Source organism: Oryctolagus cuniculus, chromosome 7 (assembly GCF_051225735.1).
Source record: "Oryctolagus cuniculus isolate XC-2025 breed Fujian yellow rabbit chromosome 7, ASM5122573v1, whole genome shotgun sequence".
NCBI lineage: Eukaryota > Metazoa > Chordata > Mammalia > Lagomorpha > Leporidae > Oryctolagus > Oryctolagus cuniculus.
In genome coordinates, this window is record NC_142873.1 from 4,024,579 (window position 1) to 4,043,353 (window position 18,775).

General features: G+C 42.4%; 1 protein-coding gene across 9 annotated transcripts in view; it reads left to right on the forward strand.

Moving 5' to 3' along the window:
* RABGAP1L (RAB GTPase activating protein 1 like) overlaps positions 1–18,775 on the forward strand; it is a 788,382-nt gene that overhangs the window by 144,057 nt on the left and 625,550 nt on the right. For all 9 annotated transcript variants that reach the window (XM_070077152.2, XM_070077147.2, XM_089299425.1 and 6 more), the window contains 2 exons: positions 1,484–1,586; positions 4,638–4,804. In XM_070077152.2, the coding sequence (XP_069933253.1) occupies positions 1,484–1,586; positions 4,638–4,804 (270 nt within the window). The remainder of the gene's footprint in view (positions 1–1,483; positions 1,587–4,637; positions 4,805–18,775) is intronic.

The window sequence follows — 18,775 nt, forward strand, 5'->3', positions numbered from 1 at the left end:
AAGAAGTGGAAGGAGGGGAGGGTGTTGCGATGAAACAGTTAGTTAAGCTGCAACCAGGAACGCCTGCATCTGATGTCTGGGTGCCAGCTGATAAGCTCCCGGCTAATGCACCTGGGAAGCCAAAGCTGAAAGGTCAAGTACTTGAGTCCCTGCCATCCACACAGGAGATCCAGATGGAGTTGCTAGTTTGTGGCTATTGGGGCCATGTGGGGCATGAACCAGCAGACGGAAGCTAGCGCTCACTTTACCCCTCTCTCTTTCGTTCGGCCTTTTAAATAAGTGAGTGAATGAATAAATAAATAAAAACATAAATGAAAGAATTTTTAGGAAGCAGTAATTAAGCCTTACTGTGCAATGAGCTCTTATTTTCTCTTCTGCTTGCTCACTCCCTGCTCCCTCTCTCCTTTTGTCTCTGATCTCTTTCTCTCCTCCATCCTTCAGTCTTCCCAGCGTCTGCCTTTGTGTTTTGTCTGAATGATTTGCAGTTTTACGTTTTCTTAATATTTTCTCCATTGTTCTCTTTCCTCGTATCAGTTTCTCAATATTCTGTTCTTTACGTATTTTCCCCTGCTTTATTGTTTCTTTTGCTGTGTAGAAGCTTTTCTTTAGTTTGATGAAATCCCATTTGTCTGTTTTCACTTTTATTTCCTGCGCTTCTGGAGGCTGATCCAGAAAATTCTTGCCCATTCTAATGTCCTGAAGTGTTTTGCCTATGTTTTATTCTAATAGTTTCAAAGTTCCAGGTCTCACATTTAGGTCTTTAATCCATTTTGAACTAAGTTTGGCAAATGGTGAGCATTTTATATTGTATTTTTAATAGAAACTATGTACATCCTTATGTATAGGTGTATAAGATTTTGACAACCAGCATAGAGTTAAATAGAACCTCTTCCCGATAGTATATTTTGTGATTCAGCATGGAAGAATATGCTTCCTTTTATCTAAGAGATGCGCATCTACGTAGAAACTCTGAAGAAAGCTGTAGGAGAATTTAGGATTTAAAGAAATACTTTCTATTCTTTTAAAGATTGAGAGGCAGAGTTACAGAGAGAGAGGGAGAGACAAAGAGAGATCTTCCATCCACTGGTTTACTCCCCAAATGGCCACGATGGCCAGGTTTGGGCCAGTCCGAAGCCAGGAGCCGGGTCTCCCATGTGGTTTCAAGTGGCCTAAGCACTTGGGCCATCTTCCACTGCTCTTCCAGGCCATTAGCAGAGAGCTGGATCAGAAGTGGAAGAGTCAAGACTTGAACCAGTGTCCATATGGGATGCTGGTGCTGTAGGCAGAAGCTTAAACTACTACACCACAGCACCGACCTCAAGAAATACTTCCATAGGGTGAAAAACTTTACAATGAAAGTGAAACCCCCATTTGATGGTAAATCCAAATTTTAGTAAAATGGATTGCTTAAAATAAGATAGTTTAAAACAGCAATTTTTCTTGATGAATACAGTATCAGTGACTCCTGTTTGAACTTTTACAGGAATCCATGGGGAAGAGCTGTGATGGGAGAGCCTATGTTATTACGGGCATGTGGAACCCCAATGCACCGATATTTCTGGCACTTAATGAAGAAACACCAAAAGGTGACTCTTCTTAAAGATCCCTTATTATTTGCTTTAAATTTTACATCATAAATAATGCAATTTTGTTATGTTTTTAAAGAATTGTGGTACTCATTTAAAATGGAGATATTCTTTTAGAATTTGAAGTTCCTTGACATACTTTTGCTTCTATGAAGAAAACTCCATTATTCAAAAGAATCTCCCCAAAAGATAGATGAATTAATTTTATTAAATTATAAATGTTGAAAGCATTTGGGCTTTGCACTTAATCCATCACTGTAGAGTTTTATTGGGTGGGAGTATTGGAAGATTATGAAAGATAATCATGGAAGCAAACAAGGTCTGGAATGTTGCATGTTTTTATTTATACTTTTAACCTTTTTATATTATGGATTACTTACGTTTTTTCATTAATTATTGTTCCTGCTCTTGTCCTTCAGCATCTTAGCACTATATAATAATAAGGCTTTCATTTGTGGCACACTTTTGTTCTCTAGTTGTTTATATTTTCATTTTATTTAACATGTCTAGAAATAGATTAACAATAATGTTAAATAGTCACATTTATCATTTTTCCCGTTGTGCTTTTTATTCCTGCTTTATCCAGATACTGTTAATTGCCTAGAAGATTCTAGATTACAGTGAAATGAAGTCTATAATGAAATAAACATTTTACATGACAACTAGAATTTTGGCTGATAACACTACACTGTTTTTGTCTATAGCACTTGTCATGATTCCAATTTTATACATGTGGGGGTACTTCAGATAGTTAAGGGAAAAATGCTATTAAAGGATAAGTTTATCATGGTGCAAAGAAATCTGAAATCCACCCATAGTTTTTTTTTTTAACCACATAACTTTTATTAATATTTACATTCATTGACAGTCATAGAAAATGTTGATTAGAATTGAAGGTGATCCTCAAGGACTCATTTACCCTCTAATAAAATGAACAATCGAAAAAGGTTTGGGATTGTTAAACAGTGTCCATGGGAAGCTATCATTTGGACTGACTAAGCCAGGATGGAGTTATATAGGAATTAAAAAATGGGCCAGTTTAAAAAAAAAAAAAAGAAGAAGAAGAAGAGATTGACTTTAGTTAACCAGAGGGGCCTTTAACCAGGGTCAGCATGAGGATGTTCCCTCTGTTAACATGAAAAAAAAAGTTAACTTTAAAATGATTCTAGAAAAAGAACTTTATAAACTTTTTTTTTGGTAATTAAAACATTAAAAAAAATTAAAGGCAGAGAATTTCTCATCCACTGCTCATCCGCTGCTTCACTTCCTAAATGCCTACAACAGGGGCTGGATCAAGCCAGAATCAGGATCCAGGTTCTCAGTTCCCTGGTGGGTGACAGGGACCCAGCCACCTGTGCCAGTACCTGCTTTTCTCAGGATGCAGATTAGCAGGAAGCTAGAGTCAGAAGTGGACTTGAACCCTGGCACTCTGATATGAGATGGGGTGTGTCTGCTTTTATTAATTTTTTTAAGAGACTTCAAGTGATTACTAAGTGTAGAAAGATACGAGTGAAGTAATGGAAGATCAGGGCTGTTTTACTCAGGGTCTGTTTTTGCATGCTCATCTTAGTGCTGACTGCCAGTCTTCAGTGATGGCGGGAGCACTTTCCCTTAGCCCTTATGCTAGGTGGCCTATATTGATCCCTCCTAGGAAAAGTTCAGTGAGATCATAGAAACAATGAACCCTAAGCAAATAGCCATCATTTTACTAACATCACAGAAGTTTGATGAATATTGCAAATGTGCTCAGTGGAAGTTTACTGTCAGTATCTGCATTGACTTCAAAGTTTCTATTTTTCAAACAGAGCATGCATAGTTTTTTTTCTATAGCACAAACTTTTTGTGCACTTTTAAGTTATTTTTTAAGATTTATTTATTTTATTCGAAAGGTAGAGTTACAGAGAGGGGTTAGAGAGAGAGAGAGAGAACAAGAGAACGAGAATGAGAACGCGCCATCCACTGTTTCATTCCCCAGATGGCTGCAACGGCCGGCCAGGGCTGGGCTGTATTGGAAGCCAGGAGCTTCATTTGGTCTCCTTCATGTGATTTTCCTGATGAATATATTATCAGTGACTCCTGTTTAAACTTTACAGGAAGTGTTTGAAGTTTTACAGTACAGGGGCCAAAGCATTTGGGTTATCTTCTGCTGTTTTCCTAGGTGCAATAGCAGGGAACTGGGTTGGAAGTGGAGCAGCAGGGTTTCGAAATGGTGCCCATATGGGATGCTGGCATTGCAGGTGGCATCTTAACCCATTAGCCACGGTACCAACCCATTAATGAACTTTTTGAAGAGCCCTTATATGCATGGATTTGAAAAATTTTTATCACCAAGATGAACTTATCTTTTAATTCCATCTTTCCACAAATTTTTGATATATACTTATATATGTATTTCCTTGTGTGTGTGTATAAGCATACATGAATGTAGACACATGCACACATATATGTATATGAAAACTTCACAGAACTGTTTTATTAGCACCTTGATTAATGGTTTTCCCAAGGGTAGATATATGTTATGAACAATGAGGGTACTGACAAATTTCCAGAGACTTCCTTTAAGACATACAACGTGGACATACTTGTATTAATCATATTTGACGTATACATGTTTAAAATAGAGAATGCTGAGCATTTTTTTTTATTTAACTGTTCTTCCTATGCAGTTCATCAAACAGAGCCAATAATTGCTAGTGTATCTTTTTATAAGAGGAAAGGACAGATCTCTGTGGTTTTCCAGAGATTCTCTGGGAAATGTAATAGAGTGACCAACAGTGAAGATTTTATTTTGCTTATTTTATATAATAGGGGTCTAATGTGAGGAATGAAAAAAGAGCGTCAGGAGATTTGGACAGCTGATTCAGATAGGATCCTTGGTGTCGGATAAACATACTTTGAGCACTTGGTTAACTGCTGAATCAGATTGATACTAAAATATTACAAAGTAAATGTATAGCAGGTCCTATTACTAAGAAGCTCAGTAGTTTCAGAAGTGAGGAACCTTTGTTTTCTTAATCAAAGAGGTATAAACCCAGACGATTTCTGCCACAGATAAGCGGGTGTACATGACTGTGGCAGTGGACATGGTAGTCACGGAGGTGGTGGAGCCTGTCCGTTTTCTCCTGGAGACCGTGGTCCGTGTGTACCCTGCAAACGAGCGATTCTGGTATTTCAGCCGCAAGACTTTCACAGAGACTTTCTTCATGAGGTTGAAACAGGTGGGGCCCTTTTGTTCTCTTCATAGCGTAACATAGTTTTCTTTCTGTCTTTCATTTTTTATGCCAAGGCGATTGTGTAAGTTGCCATCAAAAACAATAAAATTCTTTCAAAAATAAAATATTTTATGTTAACCCATAGAGTGTTTGAAAAATCTGCATCTGGGCAACTTAAGCTTAAAAAATAACAACTGGTATAATAATTACCTACTTTTCCCCCAGAAGCTTGTAATGTGTACCTGTAAATTATGAGCATACTTATTAGAAATACTGATGATGTATAAAACAACTTTTCTTCCTTTTATATATAAATATTTGAAACCAAACTGACGGGGCACAGAAATATCATATGCTTGTAACATTTTAATTAAAACGTTCTTAAGAAATTGCCATAGTTATTTCTGCCTGTAATGTTAGGTAGTCTACATTATAAGAACATCTTATTCAGCTTATCAGTAAGCTAATAAAATTATTTTAACATTCAGTTAACAAATTTCATCCTTAAATTAGGTAGTACTGGGTAAATATTTAATTTTTGTTTCGTAGTGAAGGAGGAAGTTAACAGTAAAATAATTGGAATTCTAATGCTGTCAGTTTCATAAACTCTGTGTAAAATTCTCTGTTCCAGTAATGGGAATCCTTCATATGCTGTTTTTGTCTGTACTCCTGTTCTGCGGAGCTTTAAAATGCTTGGTGCTTCTTGTATTGTAATACGTGAAATGTACTGTGATGAAGTAAGCATCAGTACTGACCAAGCATAGGAGCTACTTATCCATTTGCATTAAAAAATGGGGGAAAAACCAAACAGCTTGTTGTGGCTCAGTTAGCCTTCCTATAGTAGTAGATGGTTTGAAATAATTGTGTTTTGTGTGTTTCATAAAATTTTTATAATTGTGGTTTGACTCAGTTTTATTACTGAATGCACTATTTTTTGCAGCCTGTGCTAATGAGATTATATGAGCAATACTGAAAACTTCATTCTCATGAGCACTGTTTAATATTTTGTTATGAGGATTCTACCCCCTCTCCCGGCTCTCTCTGGTCCTTCCTCCTATCCTTCCCTTTAACGACACTAAATTATAATGAGATAGTCTACCTTTCGGACACCTGTGGAAAATTTAAAATTTTCCCAGTTCTGATCTGTGTATATGCTCATAATTATAAAATATAGTTTGGATTTTTATTATTAAATGTTATTTTCATACTTTGGAAACTGCTAATGTTGAATGACTTCGATAAATATCATAAGAATGCTTTTAGTAATAAAACATAAAATTGCTACATGGGGCCATTTCCTGTGAATTAATAAGTTTAAATTGAATTCACTTGCACTGTTTAGCGCTATTAAATATGAGACTGATTTAAATTAATTTTACCTGTGAAGAAGATGGTTTCTTTACTGCTGTAATCTGTATTAAGGAAAAAGTGTGGAAAGGTATGGAAAATAGATGGTTGCCTGACCCACATAGGAAAACATACCCATCTTGAGCAGAAAGAATGAAAATGAAAATGCTGAGATCTAGCAAAATTCAGTTACTAAATGTATTTGTGTAATTATTGTAGGAGCTGAGGTGACAGTTTCTTAGCGTAACACAGACTGTGCTGCTGTAAGGGCAGACTGGTTTGATCCTGTAATTCCAGAGGCTGGATTGGTTGGTAGCTGTTGAGAGTCATCGGGAGATACTAGACTAGATAACGTTGGTTGAGAGAAGGAATTATGTGAGCATCCGATGCTCTTTAGGTCCAGGGCGATACTGTTTTTAAAGAACCCATGGGAGGATGAGTTGGTTTCAGTTCTGAGTGATTTATACTTAGACGCCAGGAACTGTTTCTTTCTTTCTGAGAGTGTTGCACATACTGAATGAGCTCGGAAGCGTTCCCATGTCCCATCAGCACTAGGCCTGACTCCCAGGGGCAGCATCAAAGGACGGATGTCCTGTCCCAGATTATTGTTCCTGGGCTGCTTTCTACTCTGAAATGTTGAGAACTTTGTCTGTCAAAGATGAGGTCCCCGCCTGTTCCTGAGTAGTGTCCACTGAAGGCCCAGTGGCATTTTCGTGTCATTCCTTCTGCACGCACAGGGAGCAAGGAGAACATGTAAGAAGGAGACGGGAGCTGGGGGCTTTCCTGTCTTTTGATCTGAGGGCCAACCTGGGAGCAGAAGGCAGTTGGGGCACAGCAGCATGTGGCAGTGCCCACGGAGCTGCAGAGCACAGTAGTGTGACAAGAGGGAGCTGATCATGGGAGACTGCCGTTCCCATCAGGGTTCCTTCCTTATCGAGGTGTGCTTTGTACACAGTAAAATGTGTCTGTGTTAATTGTACGCTTGGCGAATTTTGACACATTTGTACATCTGAAAAACTGCCACCAAAATTAAGATACACATTTGCATCACTCAGCTCCCACTGTGCTGGAGCAGGCGTTCGGCCTCGTTAGGCTGCCGTTTGGGAGGCCTGGAGCCCACATTGGAGTGACTGGGTTTGATTTCAGATTCTGGCTTCCCGCTGATGCCGTGAAGTAGTTGGGCCTTTGCCACCCACCTAGGAAACCTGAATTGAGTTGGTGTGGCTCAGCCTGGCCGTTGAAGGCATCTGGGGAGAGAAGCAGTGAATGGGAGTGTTTGCCCTTTCCTCTCTCACTCCCCTCACTCACCGCCTCTCGTCTTTACTCTCAAGTGAAAACCACAGATTCCACTGTACCTGTTCCAGCCAGTTCTCCCCAGCCTCAACCTCAGGGAACCCCTCTGCTTTCTGTCATGAGACATCGTATTTGTCTTTTCGAGAGTTTTGTATAGCTGCATTCATACGCCATCTACTCTTCTGTGTAAGACTTCTTAGGTGTGACGTTGTTTGTGAGATTCGTTCATGTTATGTGCCAGAGTTCATTCTTTTTACTCCTTTGCACGAATGCACCACAACTTGTTTATCCATTCGCGTGTTGGAAATCTGAGTTGTCTCCAGTTTTTGTCTAGCACGGCTGAAGGTGCTCCATGTGTGCCTTCGTGGGGGACATAGGTTTTCATTTCTCTTGGGTGGATACTGACAGGTGGGATTGTTGTGTGATACAACAGTGTGCTTCAGAGGAAACTTCCACACCGTCCTCCAGAGTGCTTGGCCATTTCATTTTCCCTCCACTAATGCGTGTGCATGTGTATTCCAGTTTCTCTTCATTTTTACCAACACTTAATATTGTTGCCTTTCACTTTTTGCTGTTCTTATAAGTACGTAGACATCCCTCATTACAGCATTAATTTGCTTTTCAGATAGAGTCATGATTCTGAGCTCGTGCTTATGGGTCATTCATGTTTTCATTATAAAATACTTTTCCAGATATTTTTGCCCACTTCTTAATAATTATATTTGTCTTCTTACTGAGTTGTTTATGTATTATGAATATGTATTTTGTCAGATATTTACATATATGTAAAATAATTCTGACAATAGCTTGCCTTTTTTTTTTTTTTTTTGACAGGCAGAGTGGACAGTGAGAGAGAGAGACAGAGAGAAAGGTCTTCCTTTTGCCGTTGGTTCACCCTCCAATGGCCACGGCTGGCGTGCTGCGGCCGGCGCACCGCGCTGATCCGGTGCTTCTCCTGGTCTCCCATGGGGTGCAGGGCCCAAGCACTTGGGCCACCCTCCACTGCCTTCTTGGGCCACAGCAAAGAGCTGGCCTGGAAGAGGGGCAACCAGGACAGAATCTGGAGCCCCAACCAGGACTAGAACCCAGTGTGCCGGCGCTGCAGGCAGAGGATTAGCCTATTGAGCCGCGGCGCCGGCCTGCCTTTTTATTTTCTTAGCAGTATCTTTTTTTTAAGATTTTATTTTATTTATTTGACAGAGTTACAGACAGTGAGAGAGGGATAGAGAGAAAGGTCTTCCTTCTGCTGGTTCACTCCCCAAATGGCTGCAACGGCTGGAGCTGTACCGATCCAAAGCCAGGAGCCAGCTGCTTCTTCCTGGTCTCCCACATGGGTGCAGGGCCCAAGCACTTAGGCCATCTTCCACTGCTTTCCCAGGCCATAGCAGAGAGCTGGACTGGAAGAGGAGCAACCAGGACTAGAACCAGCGTCCATATGGGATGCTGGCACCACAGGCGGAGGATTAACCTATTGTGCCACGGCACCGGCCCCAGCAATATCTTTTGAAGAGTTGATTTTAATTAAAAATTGTTTAACACGGGCCGGCGCCGCGGCTCACTAGGCTAATCCTCCGCCTAGCGGCGCCGGCACACCGGGTTCTAGTCCCGGTCGGGGCGCCGGATTCTGTCCCGGTTGCCCCTCTTCCAGGCCAGCCCTCTGCTGTGGCTGGGAGTGCAGTGGAGGATGGCCCAGGTGCTTGGGCCCTGCACCCCATGGGAGACCAGGAAAAGCACCTGGCTCCTGGCTCCTGCCATCGGATCAGCGCGGTGCGCCGGCCGCAGCGCGCCAGCCGCGGCGGCCATTAGAGGGTGAACCAACAGCAAAAGGAAGACCTTTCTCTCTGTCTGTCTCTCTCACTGTCCACTCTGCCTGTCACCAAAAAAAAAAAAAAAAAATGTTTAACACTTTTTAAAAGATTTGTTTATTTATTTGAAAGAGTTGCAGAGAGAGAGCTAGATCTTCTGTCTGCGGTTCATTCCCCAGATGGTGGCAACAGCCAGGGCTGAGTCAGTCTGAAGCCAGGAGCCAGGAGCCTCATCTGGCTCTCCCACATGAGTGGCAGCGGCCCATACACGTGGGCTACCTTTCACTGCTTTTCCCAGGCCATTAGTGTGAGGCTGAGTCAGAAACTGGTGCCTGTGTGGGATGCCAGCATCACAGGCTGCAGCTTTACCTGCTGTGCCACAACACCAGCCTCGAAGTTTTAAATTTTGGTGAAGTCATACTTGCCAATATTTTATTATTTGTACTCTCCGTATCACACCGAAGAGAACTTGGCCTACCTCAGAGTGTGAGGATGCAGTCATTTATTTTCTTTTAAATGCCTTATAGTTGAGCTCAATGATTCTTTTGCTTGATTGTATCTACTGTAGAATCTCTGTTTTGGATTTTTCAATTCAGCCTTCAGTGCTAGGATTTTTTAAAATGATTTCCATGGCTTTGCTAAACTCATTTTTGTGCTTATTTTGCTAATTAGTTGTCTATCCATGTTTTCTTGTAGTCCACTGAACTTTGAATGCTTCTCATTCACTTGATAGCTTTTCATTTTTTACAGGATTTATTAATTTTAAAGTCAGAGAGGGAGAGATATGGAGAGAGATCTTCATCTACTAGTTCACTCGCTAGATGGCCACAACGGCGTGGGCTGGGCCAGGCCAAAGCCAGGAGCTTCTTCCAGGTCTCCCATGTGGGTAGCAGAGGCCCAAGCACATGTGCCGCCTTCTGCTGCTCTTCCCAGATCATTAGCCGGCAGCTGGACTGGGAGTGGAGCAGTTGGGACTCCAGCTGGCATCCGTGTGGGATGCCAGTATTGCAGGCGATGGCTTAATGCCAGCTCCTTAGATTCCCATTTTTAATGGTCACTTACTACAGCTGTATTAGGTTCCCGTCCTTGTGATCTGTAGTACTGTGAAAGTGGTGTCTGTAGTACTGTGAAAGTGGCCACCTCTTCAAGCTGCTACACATTTACAGTGGCAGGGAAAGACGCTGCTCTGCACGGGGTGAAGTTCTTGGGGGGTAGCAGGTAGCATCTAGAGGCCCGTGAGGCTTGTTCTGGGGGTCTCTGGTTGAGTGAGGTTGCTGGCAGGCTTTATGGTCATATGAATCCTCTGGCTGGACTCTGTGGTCAGGCAGGACCACCGACTGGGCTCCTTGGTGAAGTTCGGCCACTGTTTAGGGTGTGAGATCAGATGGAGCTATTGGCTGGGCTCTGCTTTGCTTGTGTTTGGATCGGGCTACAGCTGTGCCTCACAGTTGGGTAGGGTCACTGTGCTGCACTCTGCAATTGGACAGGCCCATACGTATTGCCCTGCAATCAGACAGGCTGCTGGCTGTGCTCGTGTTTGGGTAGGACTGCAGACTGTGCCCCAGAGTTGGGCATGGTCATTAGCTAGGCTCCCTGGTAGGGTGGGGCTGTAGGCTCTGCTCTGTAGCTGGGTCAGATCAGATCACTTGTTGGATAGCTTAGCCAGGCCAAACTGATGACTGCTCCCTGGTTACATGGAGTGCCAGCTCCGCTCTGCAGGTGGGAGGAAAGACTCCACACAGCCAGGATGCTCAGCCTATGACCACATCGAACTCTGTAGGGTCTAGCCAGTAGCTTTGACTGCTGGCCGGATTCCTTGGTCAGGTGAAGCTGCTAGCAGGGAAGTGATGCCACTCCCAACTTCGTGTGCTGGTTGTTTTGAGACATGTCACTAGCTGACCGTATGCAACCTAGCTAGTTCCCTGCATGGGCCCATGGAAGTAGCTTTCCTAGGAACTGCTCAGAATGCTAGAGCAGCTGCATGTCCACCTTAGGCTTTGCTTTTCCCAGTGGAGAAAGGATAGGCCAGGGTGTCCTTCTCAGTGTGGTTTTTGTTAGCCCAGGGGAGAAACAGTATGGTCAAAGTAAAATGCCTCATCTTGTCTTTTTTTTTTTTTTTTTTTTTTTTTTTTTTATAGAGTGGACAGTGAGAGAGAGAGACAGAGTTTCAGAAAGGTCTTCCTTTGCCGTTGGTTCACCCTCCAATGGCCACCGCGCTGATCCGATGGCTGTAGCCAGGTACTTATCCTGGTCTCCCATGGGGTGCAGGGCCCAAGTACTTGGGCCATCCTCCACTGCACTCCCTGGCCACAGCAGAGAGCTGGCCTGGAAGAGGGGCAACCGGGACAGAATCCGGCGCCCTGACAGGGACTAGAACCTGGTGTGCCGGCGCCGCAAGGCAGAGGATTAGCTTAGTGAGCTGCGGCGCCAGCCGTCTTGTCTTTGTAGTGTGACTTTTCTCAGATTTGTGCTTTCAGGAGACGCGTCAGCCTCACCTACAGGTTCTGGGATTTTTGTAAAGGTGTTGTTGCCTGTGGATAGTTGCTAGTTGGTATTTCTGTGAGGAAGAATGAAGCTGGAGACCTCCTGTTCCATTTTGCTATGTCCCCAGTATTCACATGGTTTTGATCTGACTGTATGTTGTATTTCTCTATCAAATTTTACTGTTCATTTCTGGAATATAGAAAGATAATCTATTCTGTATATTAACTTTATTTTGTGCAACCTTGATAAATTTACTTATTAGTTTTGTAGCTTTTCTAGATCCCTTAAGATTTCTATGTATGTGATCATGTAGTCTGCCATTAAAGAAAGCTTTTTAAAGATGAACTGATTTGTTTGGAAGGCAGAGTTACAGAGAAAGAGAGAAAAGATAGTTTTATAGCCTTGTTTCCAACCTCAATGCCTGTACTTAATGTTCTTGCTTTGCTGAGTTTTTTCCCCATGGATAGTATTGGGATTTTGGTAAATGATTTTTTCTGCCTCTTTTGTTTTTTCCCTTTAATATAGTAAATAACATTGAACAATTTTTCAAATATGAAGCCAAGTATGCATTCTTTGGGATAAGTGCCCCTGATCATTATATTATATATTTTTTAAAGATTTATTTATTTACTTGAAAGTCAGAGTTACACGGAGAGAGAAGGAGAGACAGAGGCAGAGAGAGAGGTCTTCCATCCGCTGGTTCATGCTTAAGTTGGTCACAACGGCTGGAGCTGTGCGATCCGGAGCCAGGAGCCAGGAGCTTCTTCCGGGTCTCCCACGCAGGTGCAGGGGCCCAAGGACTTGGGCCATCTTCCACTACTTTTCCAAGCCGTAGCAGAGAGCTGGATGGGAAGTGGAGCAGCTGGGACTCGAACTGGTGCCCATATGGGATGCCAGCACTGAAGGTGGTGGCTTTACCTGCTATACCACAATGCCGGCCCCTCATTATGTTATTTTAATGTCTATTGTGATGACATTCTTTTTATATATTAGCTTTATCTGTCTTTGTAATATTTTTGTTAATGATTTTTATGTCTATTTTCAAGAATGCTATTTTTGTAGTTTTCTTGAAATGTCTTTGGTTTTTGTATTAATGTTTTGTCCCCAAAAAGTGAATTGGAAAATGTTTCTTCTTCTGTTGGCTGGAACAATTTATGTAACTTTGTATTATTTTTATACTTAAATGTTGGATAGAATTTATCCAGTGAAAACATTTGTGCCTATAGTTTACTTTATGCAGTAGCTTTAATTATGAATTTAGTATCTTTAGTAGAAATTGAGTTATTCTATTTTTATTTCTTTTTAAGTCCCTCTTAGTAATTGGTGTCTTCCAAGGATTTTTTATTTTATCTAAGTTTATTGCTCAAAACAGTACATTATTGTCTTTCCAATGTCTTTCAGATCTATAGTATTTTTAAGATTTTTTTTGAAGATTTGTTTGTTTGTTTGGAAGGCAGAGAGAGATGTCTTCCATCTGTTGGTTCACCCCTCAAATGGCCACAACAGCAGGAGCTGGGCTGATCTGAAGCCAGGAGCCAGTAGCTTCTTCTGGGTCCCCCATGTGAGTTCAGGGACCCAAGCACTTGGGCCATCTTTTCCTGCTTTCCCAAGCAGCAGAGAGCTGGATAGGAAGTGGAGCAGCCAGGACTCAAACCTGCGCTGATATGGAATGCAGGTGCCGCAGGTGGAGGCTTAACCTACTACGCCACAGTGCCAAGCCCTGCTTGAAGCACTTTTAATGCAGCTACTTATATAACCTTCAGTGCATGTCTGTTGAGGCATAGAAACTATTGTTATCCCCACTTTTTAGATGAGCACTTAGGTACAGTGGTAGACTCAGAATTGAACCTAAGCAGTTTGACCCTAAACTTCACCCTTGTAAAAAGTGCATGATAAGTGGAAAATTGGACTAATCTGACACTAAAATTGAGATTTTTGTTCTGAAAACTTTTCCTTATGAGTCCTAGTTTTTTTCTTTTTAATTTCACTTCAATTTGCCCTTTCTTTACCTGCCCTGTCTTTGTAGATAGCACTGTTTTAATTAGTTATAAATTGCATGGAAAGTGTAGAGAGAAAAGCTAAGGACTTAGAACATTAAAAACATTGCTGGCTGGCGCCGTGGTGCACTAGGTTCATCCTCCGCCTGCGGTGCCAGCATCCCATTTGGGCACTGGGTTCTAGTCCTGGTTGCTCCTCTTCCGGTCCAGCTCTCTGCTGTGACCCAGGAGGGCAGTGGAGGATGGCCTAAGTACTTGGGGCCCTGCATCCGCATGGGAGACCAGGAAGAGGCACCTGGCTCCTGGCTTTGGATTGGCTGTTGTGGCCATTTGAGGGGTGAACCATTGGATAGAAGATCTTTCTCTCTGTCTCTCTCTCTCACTGTCTGTAACTCTACCTGTCAAAAAAACAAAAAAAACATTGCTAAGGAGTCTAGTCTTATTCTTTGTTGAAAATAGGCTCTTAGTTACTGAAATTTAGTGATGAATGCTGTTAATCTAGGAGGAGAACTGTGCTTATGTGAGATGATTTGAAAACTGTTTGCCAAAAATATTTCTGCTTCAAAATCTGATACTAATGAATGTCTGATATCTTACTATTAGATGCTTATTCCACTAGCTTAAAGCTTTGCTACTTGTTAAAATGCCACTGTTTCCAGGAGGTAGACCCTAATGATTTTTCCCCGGTCATATTGTTCTCATTATTAGTGCGTTTAGTAAGACTGCTTCCTTAGGGTAGATTTTATTAGAAGTCAAGGTAAAGTAATCAGGAGGGCCTTCGTGCTTGACAGGAAGTTTCACTGTTTTGAAGAGGCAAGGCCAAAGGCCTTTAGCCCTTATTTTGATAGTTTTGCTGACATGCCAGTATTCATTTTTTGAGATGATTTTCAGTGCTTAGTTTATTAAACATTTACTCAGTGACTGCAGTGTGCCAGGCATTTTGCTAGATTTGGGGGATAAGCAGATGAGGAGCAGTGTTTATGTTCTCTGTCCTAAAGGAATGGAGAATATAGTGGTCACAGTATTACAATGCTAGGTAATGTGTGCAACAATAGAAGTATGTGCACGGTTTAGTAGCAGTCCTCACTAATCATATTTATCGCTTTGGATTGAAGTAAAGTTTTCTTCAGTTTTGTTGGCAAGTGTACCTAGCTGTGAGTTTCCTGCTCAAGATACTCCTCATCTCTGAAATGGGGATTATAATCATACCATTTTAGAGAGTCGTCATTATGCATAGAAATTAATTTATGTAAGGACTTTAGAGTAGTGCTGACCAATAAATGCTCAATAAATGTGAGCTATTATTGTTACTGACTGACTGTTTATTTGCCTTCTGTCCAGTCTGTATTTTTGGGAGACAGAGTATTTTGTATCTTCAGCTTAACAAATGATTGAATCAATAAGTGACTGGAAAGGTCAGGCTTTTGAAGTGTGACAAAGCAGGGAAGGGCTTTTCAGCTGGATAATGGCTGGGTAAATTAATAAATCTGTACCTGAGCATGGCGCGTTCGCGAGGGGAAGGACATCAGATACAGCTGAAGCACCGACGGAGATCTGGCCGTTTCTCTGGGTAGATAGGTCATCGCCATGTGCAGGACTCAGAGACGTTATCTTCACATGGAGAGGGGCCACTGAAGCTTTTATGTTGTGAATGACGCTAGACTTACAGGAGCTACGGTGGCCGAGAAGACGCTGTTGAGACTCGAGGCAGTGAATACGAAGGGAGAGGGCTGTGTGGCCAGCCTAAGAAAGAATGATGGCCAAAAGAAAGGTAGTGACAGTGGAGTGGTGGAACCATGGATGGGGGAGGCTTTAGGGAAGAGAAAATGAACAGGACTTGGTGTTTGAGGTTGAGGTAAAACAAAGGGACTGGGCTTAGCTCCAGGTGACCTGGTGGCTGTTGAATTTCTTGGTGAGCCAAGTGCCAGCGAGCAAAGTTTGGAGGGGATGGAGGATGGTGGAATTTTGGATATGTTTCAGTTTGCATTTCTGTGAGCTTGCAAGTAGACATGTTTAACAGGCAGTTAAATATGTGTATTCTTAGCTTGGGAAATAAAGTTTTTTTTTTTCTGTTAATGACAACTTTATTAAATAAAGGGAACAGATTTTATGTATTTCATATATTCAGTTTTAAGGAAATAAAGATTTAAAAAATGTTCACTGCTTGAGGGAGCTGGTGGAAGAGCTGGTTAAGATGCTGCTTGGGGGCCTGCATTCCGTACTGGGGCCTGCGTTTCGGGTCCACCTTCCTGCTGCTGCTCCTGAGAGGTAGCAGGTGATGGCCAAAGTGCTGCGTTCCTGCCGATCACGTGGGAGACCCAAATGGAGCTGCTGGCCCGTGGCTTTGACCTGTGCCGACCCTGCCTGGTTAGGCCCTTTGTGAAGTGAACCAGCACATGGAAGACCTTGATATCTTTCTGTCTCTCCTCCCTCTGCCACTCTGTCTTTCTAAATCGATCTTTGAAAAAAAAAAAAAGGTTCAGTGATTGAGAATGGTGAATAATAGCAAGTGAAACCATGCAGGGACCAAGTGTTGGATGAGGAGTGAAGGCTGAAGAAATGGCCTTGGGGAAGGCAGATATTTAAACAATTGGTACAGGGAGAGTACTGAGCCAAGTAATTGTTGTAGAAGGACAAGCACAGATCTGGGGGTAAAATCACAGGAACGTGAGGTCAGGGAAGGCAAGAGAGGAAATAGTTTCTAGTAGGACAGGAGGCCCGCAGGTCAGTCACCGCAGGGAGGTTAATTAGGGAGTCCACTGCAAATAAGAGATGATGACTATAAATGCTGAAGACTGGGACAATTTCAGAGGAGACGCGGGGCAGAAGTAAGATTGAGGTTGATTTAGGGTTGAATAGGAAACATAATGCTACCTGCCTCTGCCTGTACAGAACTCCTTACCCCAGTCAAGGACAAATGGTGCTGGATCCAAATCCAGAGTTTTAGGATACCTTTTAAAAAAAAAAAAAAATTATGAACATATTTCAAAGGCAAAGTTACAGAGAGGGAGAAATGGAGAGAGAAAGAGATCTTTCATTTGCTGCTTCATTTCCCAAATGCCACAGTGGCCTGGGCTGCTTCAGGTGGAAGCCAGGAGTCAGGAACTCTATCTGGGTCTCCCAAGTGGGTGGTAGAGGCCCAAACACTTGGGCCATCTTCTGCTATTTTCCCAGGCTTGTTAGCAGGGAGAATGGACCAGAAGTAGAGCAGCCAGGACTTGAATCGGTATTCATATGAAATGCTGGCATCACAGGCAGTGACTTAACCCACTGTGCCACACCACCATTCCCCCACCCTTTTTTAAATTAAGATTCACTTATTTATTTGAAAGGCAGGGTTAGAGAGAGGGAGAGACACAAAGAGAAAGAAATAGGATTCATTTTATTTTATCTTATATAATATTGCACTTCTGGAAAAATTATTTTTTTTCCTTGTACTTTTCCTAAGTTTGGAAGCAAGTTCTGGTAGTGATACCACTAGATTAGTGCCCTTTGAAAACAGGGAGTCCAGGGACCGACACCACGGCATAGTAGGTTCTGCCTTGGCCTGCAGCACTGACATTCCATAAGGGTGCTGGCTCCAGTCCTGGATGCACCACTTCCAGTGATGGCCTAGGAAAGCAGTGGAGGATGGCCCAAGTGCTTGTTCCCTTGCACCCACATGGGAGACCCAGAAAAAGCCCTTGGCTCCTGGCTTCGGATCTCGGCTCAGCTCCAGCTGTTGCAGCCATCTGGGGAGTGAACAAGCTGGTAGAAGGCCTCTCTGTCTGTCTTTCCCTCTCTCTGTCTGTAACTCTGCCTCTCAAGCAAATAAATCTTAAAAACAAAACAAACCACAGAGTAAAGCACTAACAGGCTTTCACTGACAAAATTTATAAGAATGGCAGAGCAGGTATTAAAACAATTAATTTCTGCAGCTTTGAGATATATAAATTATACATTGATATATATATAAGCTATACATTGCTTGATATTTTGTTTTTTAAATATTTTTAATGGCTTCCAAAGCAGCTGAAGTTATTTTTCTAAATTTTTTTGTTGTTACTATGTCCATTCAAAGATGATCTTTAAATTTTTTTGATGATGACAGTCTTTTTTTTTTTTAAATATTTGTTTATTTATTTGAAGGTCACACAGAGAAAGAGGGAGACGCAGAGAGAGATCTTTCATCCATTGGTTCACTCCCTGCAACAGCCAGGGCTGGGCCAGGGCAAAGCCAGGAGCCAGGAGCTTCTTCTGGATCTTGCACGTGGGTGGCAAGGGTCAAACACTGGGGGCATTTCTGCTGCGTTTCCCAGGGCATCAGCAGAGAGCTGGATTGGAAATGGGGCAGCCAAGACAGGAGCTAGCACCCACGTAGGAAGCCAGTGTTGGAGGTGTCGGTTTTACTGGCTGCGCTGCAGCACCGTCCCCTGATGGCATCTTAGAGTACCACAAGTAGAATTCATGTTGGCAGTAGCAGCTACTGCTGCTTCAGCAAACTGCATGGGGAATGATTTGATGAGCTGTTGTTTCTTCTTTCTCCTGTTATTGAAAATAAATGTCACGCATCCTATCATCCACAGGTGTTTAGAGGCAGAATTTTTTGATAGAGAATTGATGGAAGTGCAACCATTATAGTAATTTTTTCTGTTTTTATACTGTTTTATAATTTTTAAATTGAAGAATAATTCTGTATTTTACTGGTGATGTTTAGTCAAAATACTTATAAGACACTGGGAACATTTAGGTGGTACCACTTTTTTTTTTTTTTTTTTTTTAAATTTATTTGAAAGGCAGAGTTGCAGAGAGAGAAAGGTCTTCCATCTGCTGGTTCACTCCCCAAATGGCTGGAGCTGGGCCAATCTGAAGCCAGGAGCCAGGAGTTTCTTCTGCGTCTTCTATAGGCCCAAGCACTTGGGCCATCTTCTACGGCTTTCCCAGACCATAGCAGAGAGCTAGGTTGAAAGTAGAGCAGCTGGGACTCGAAGCAGTGCCCATATGGGCTGCTGGCACTGCAGGTGGTGGCTTTACCCACTGTGCCACAGCGCTGGCCCCAATACCACTTATTT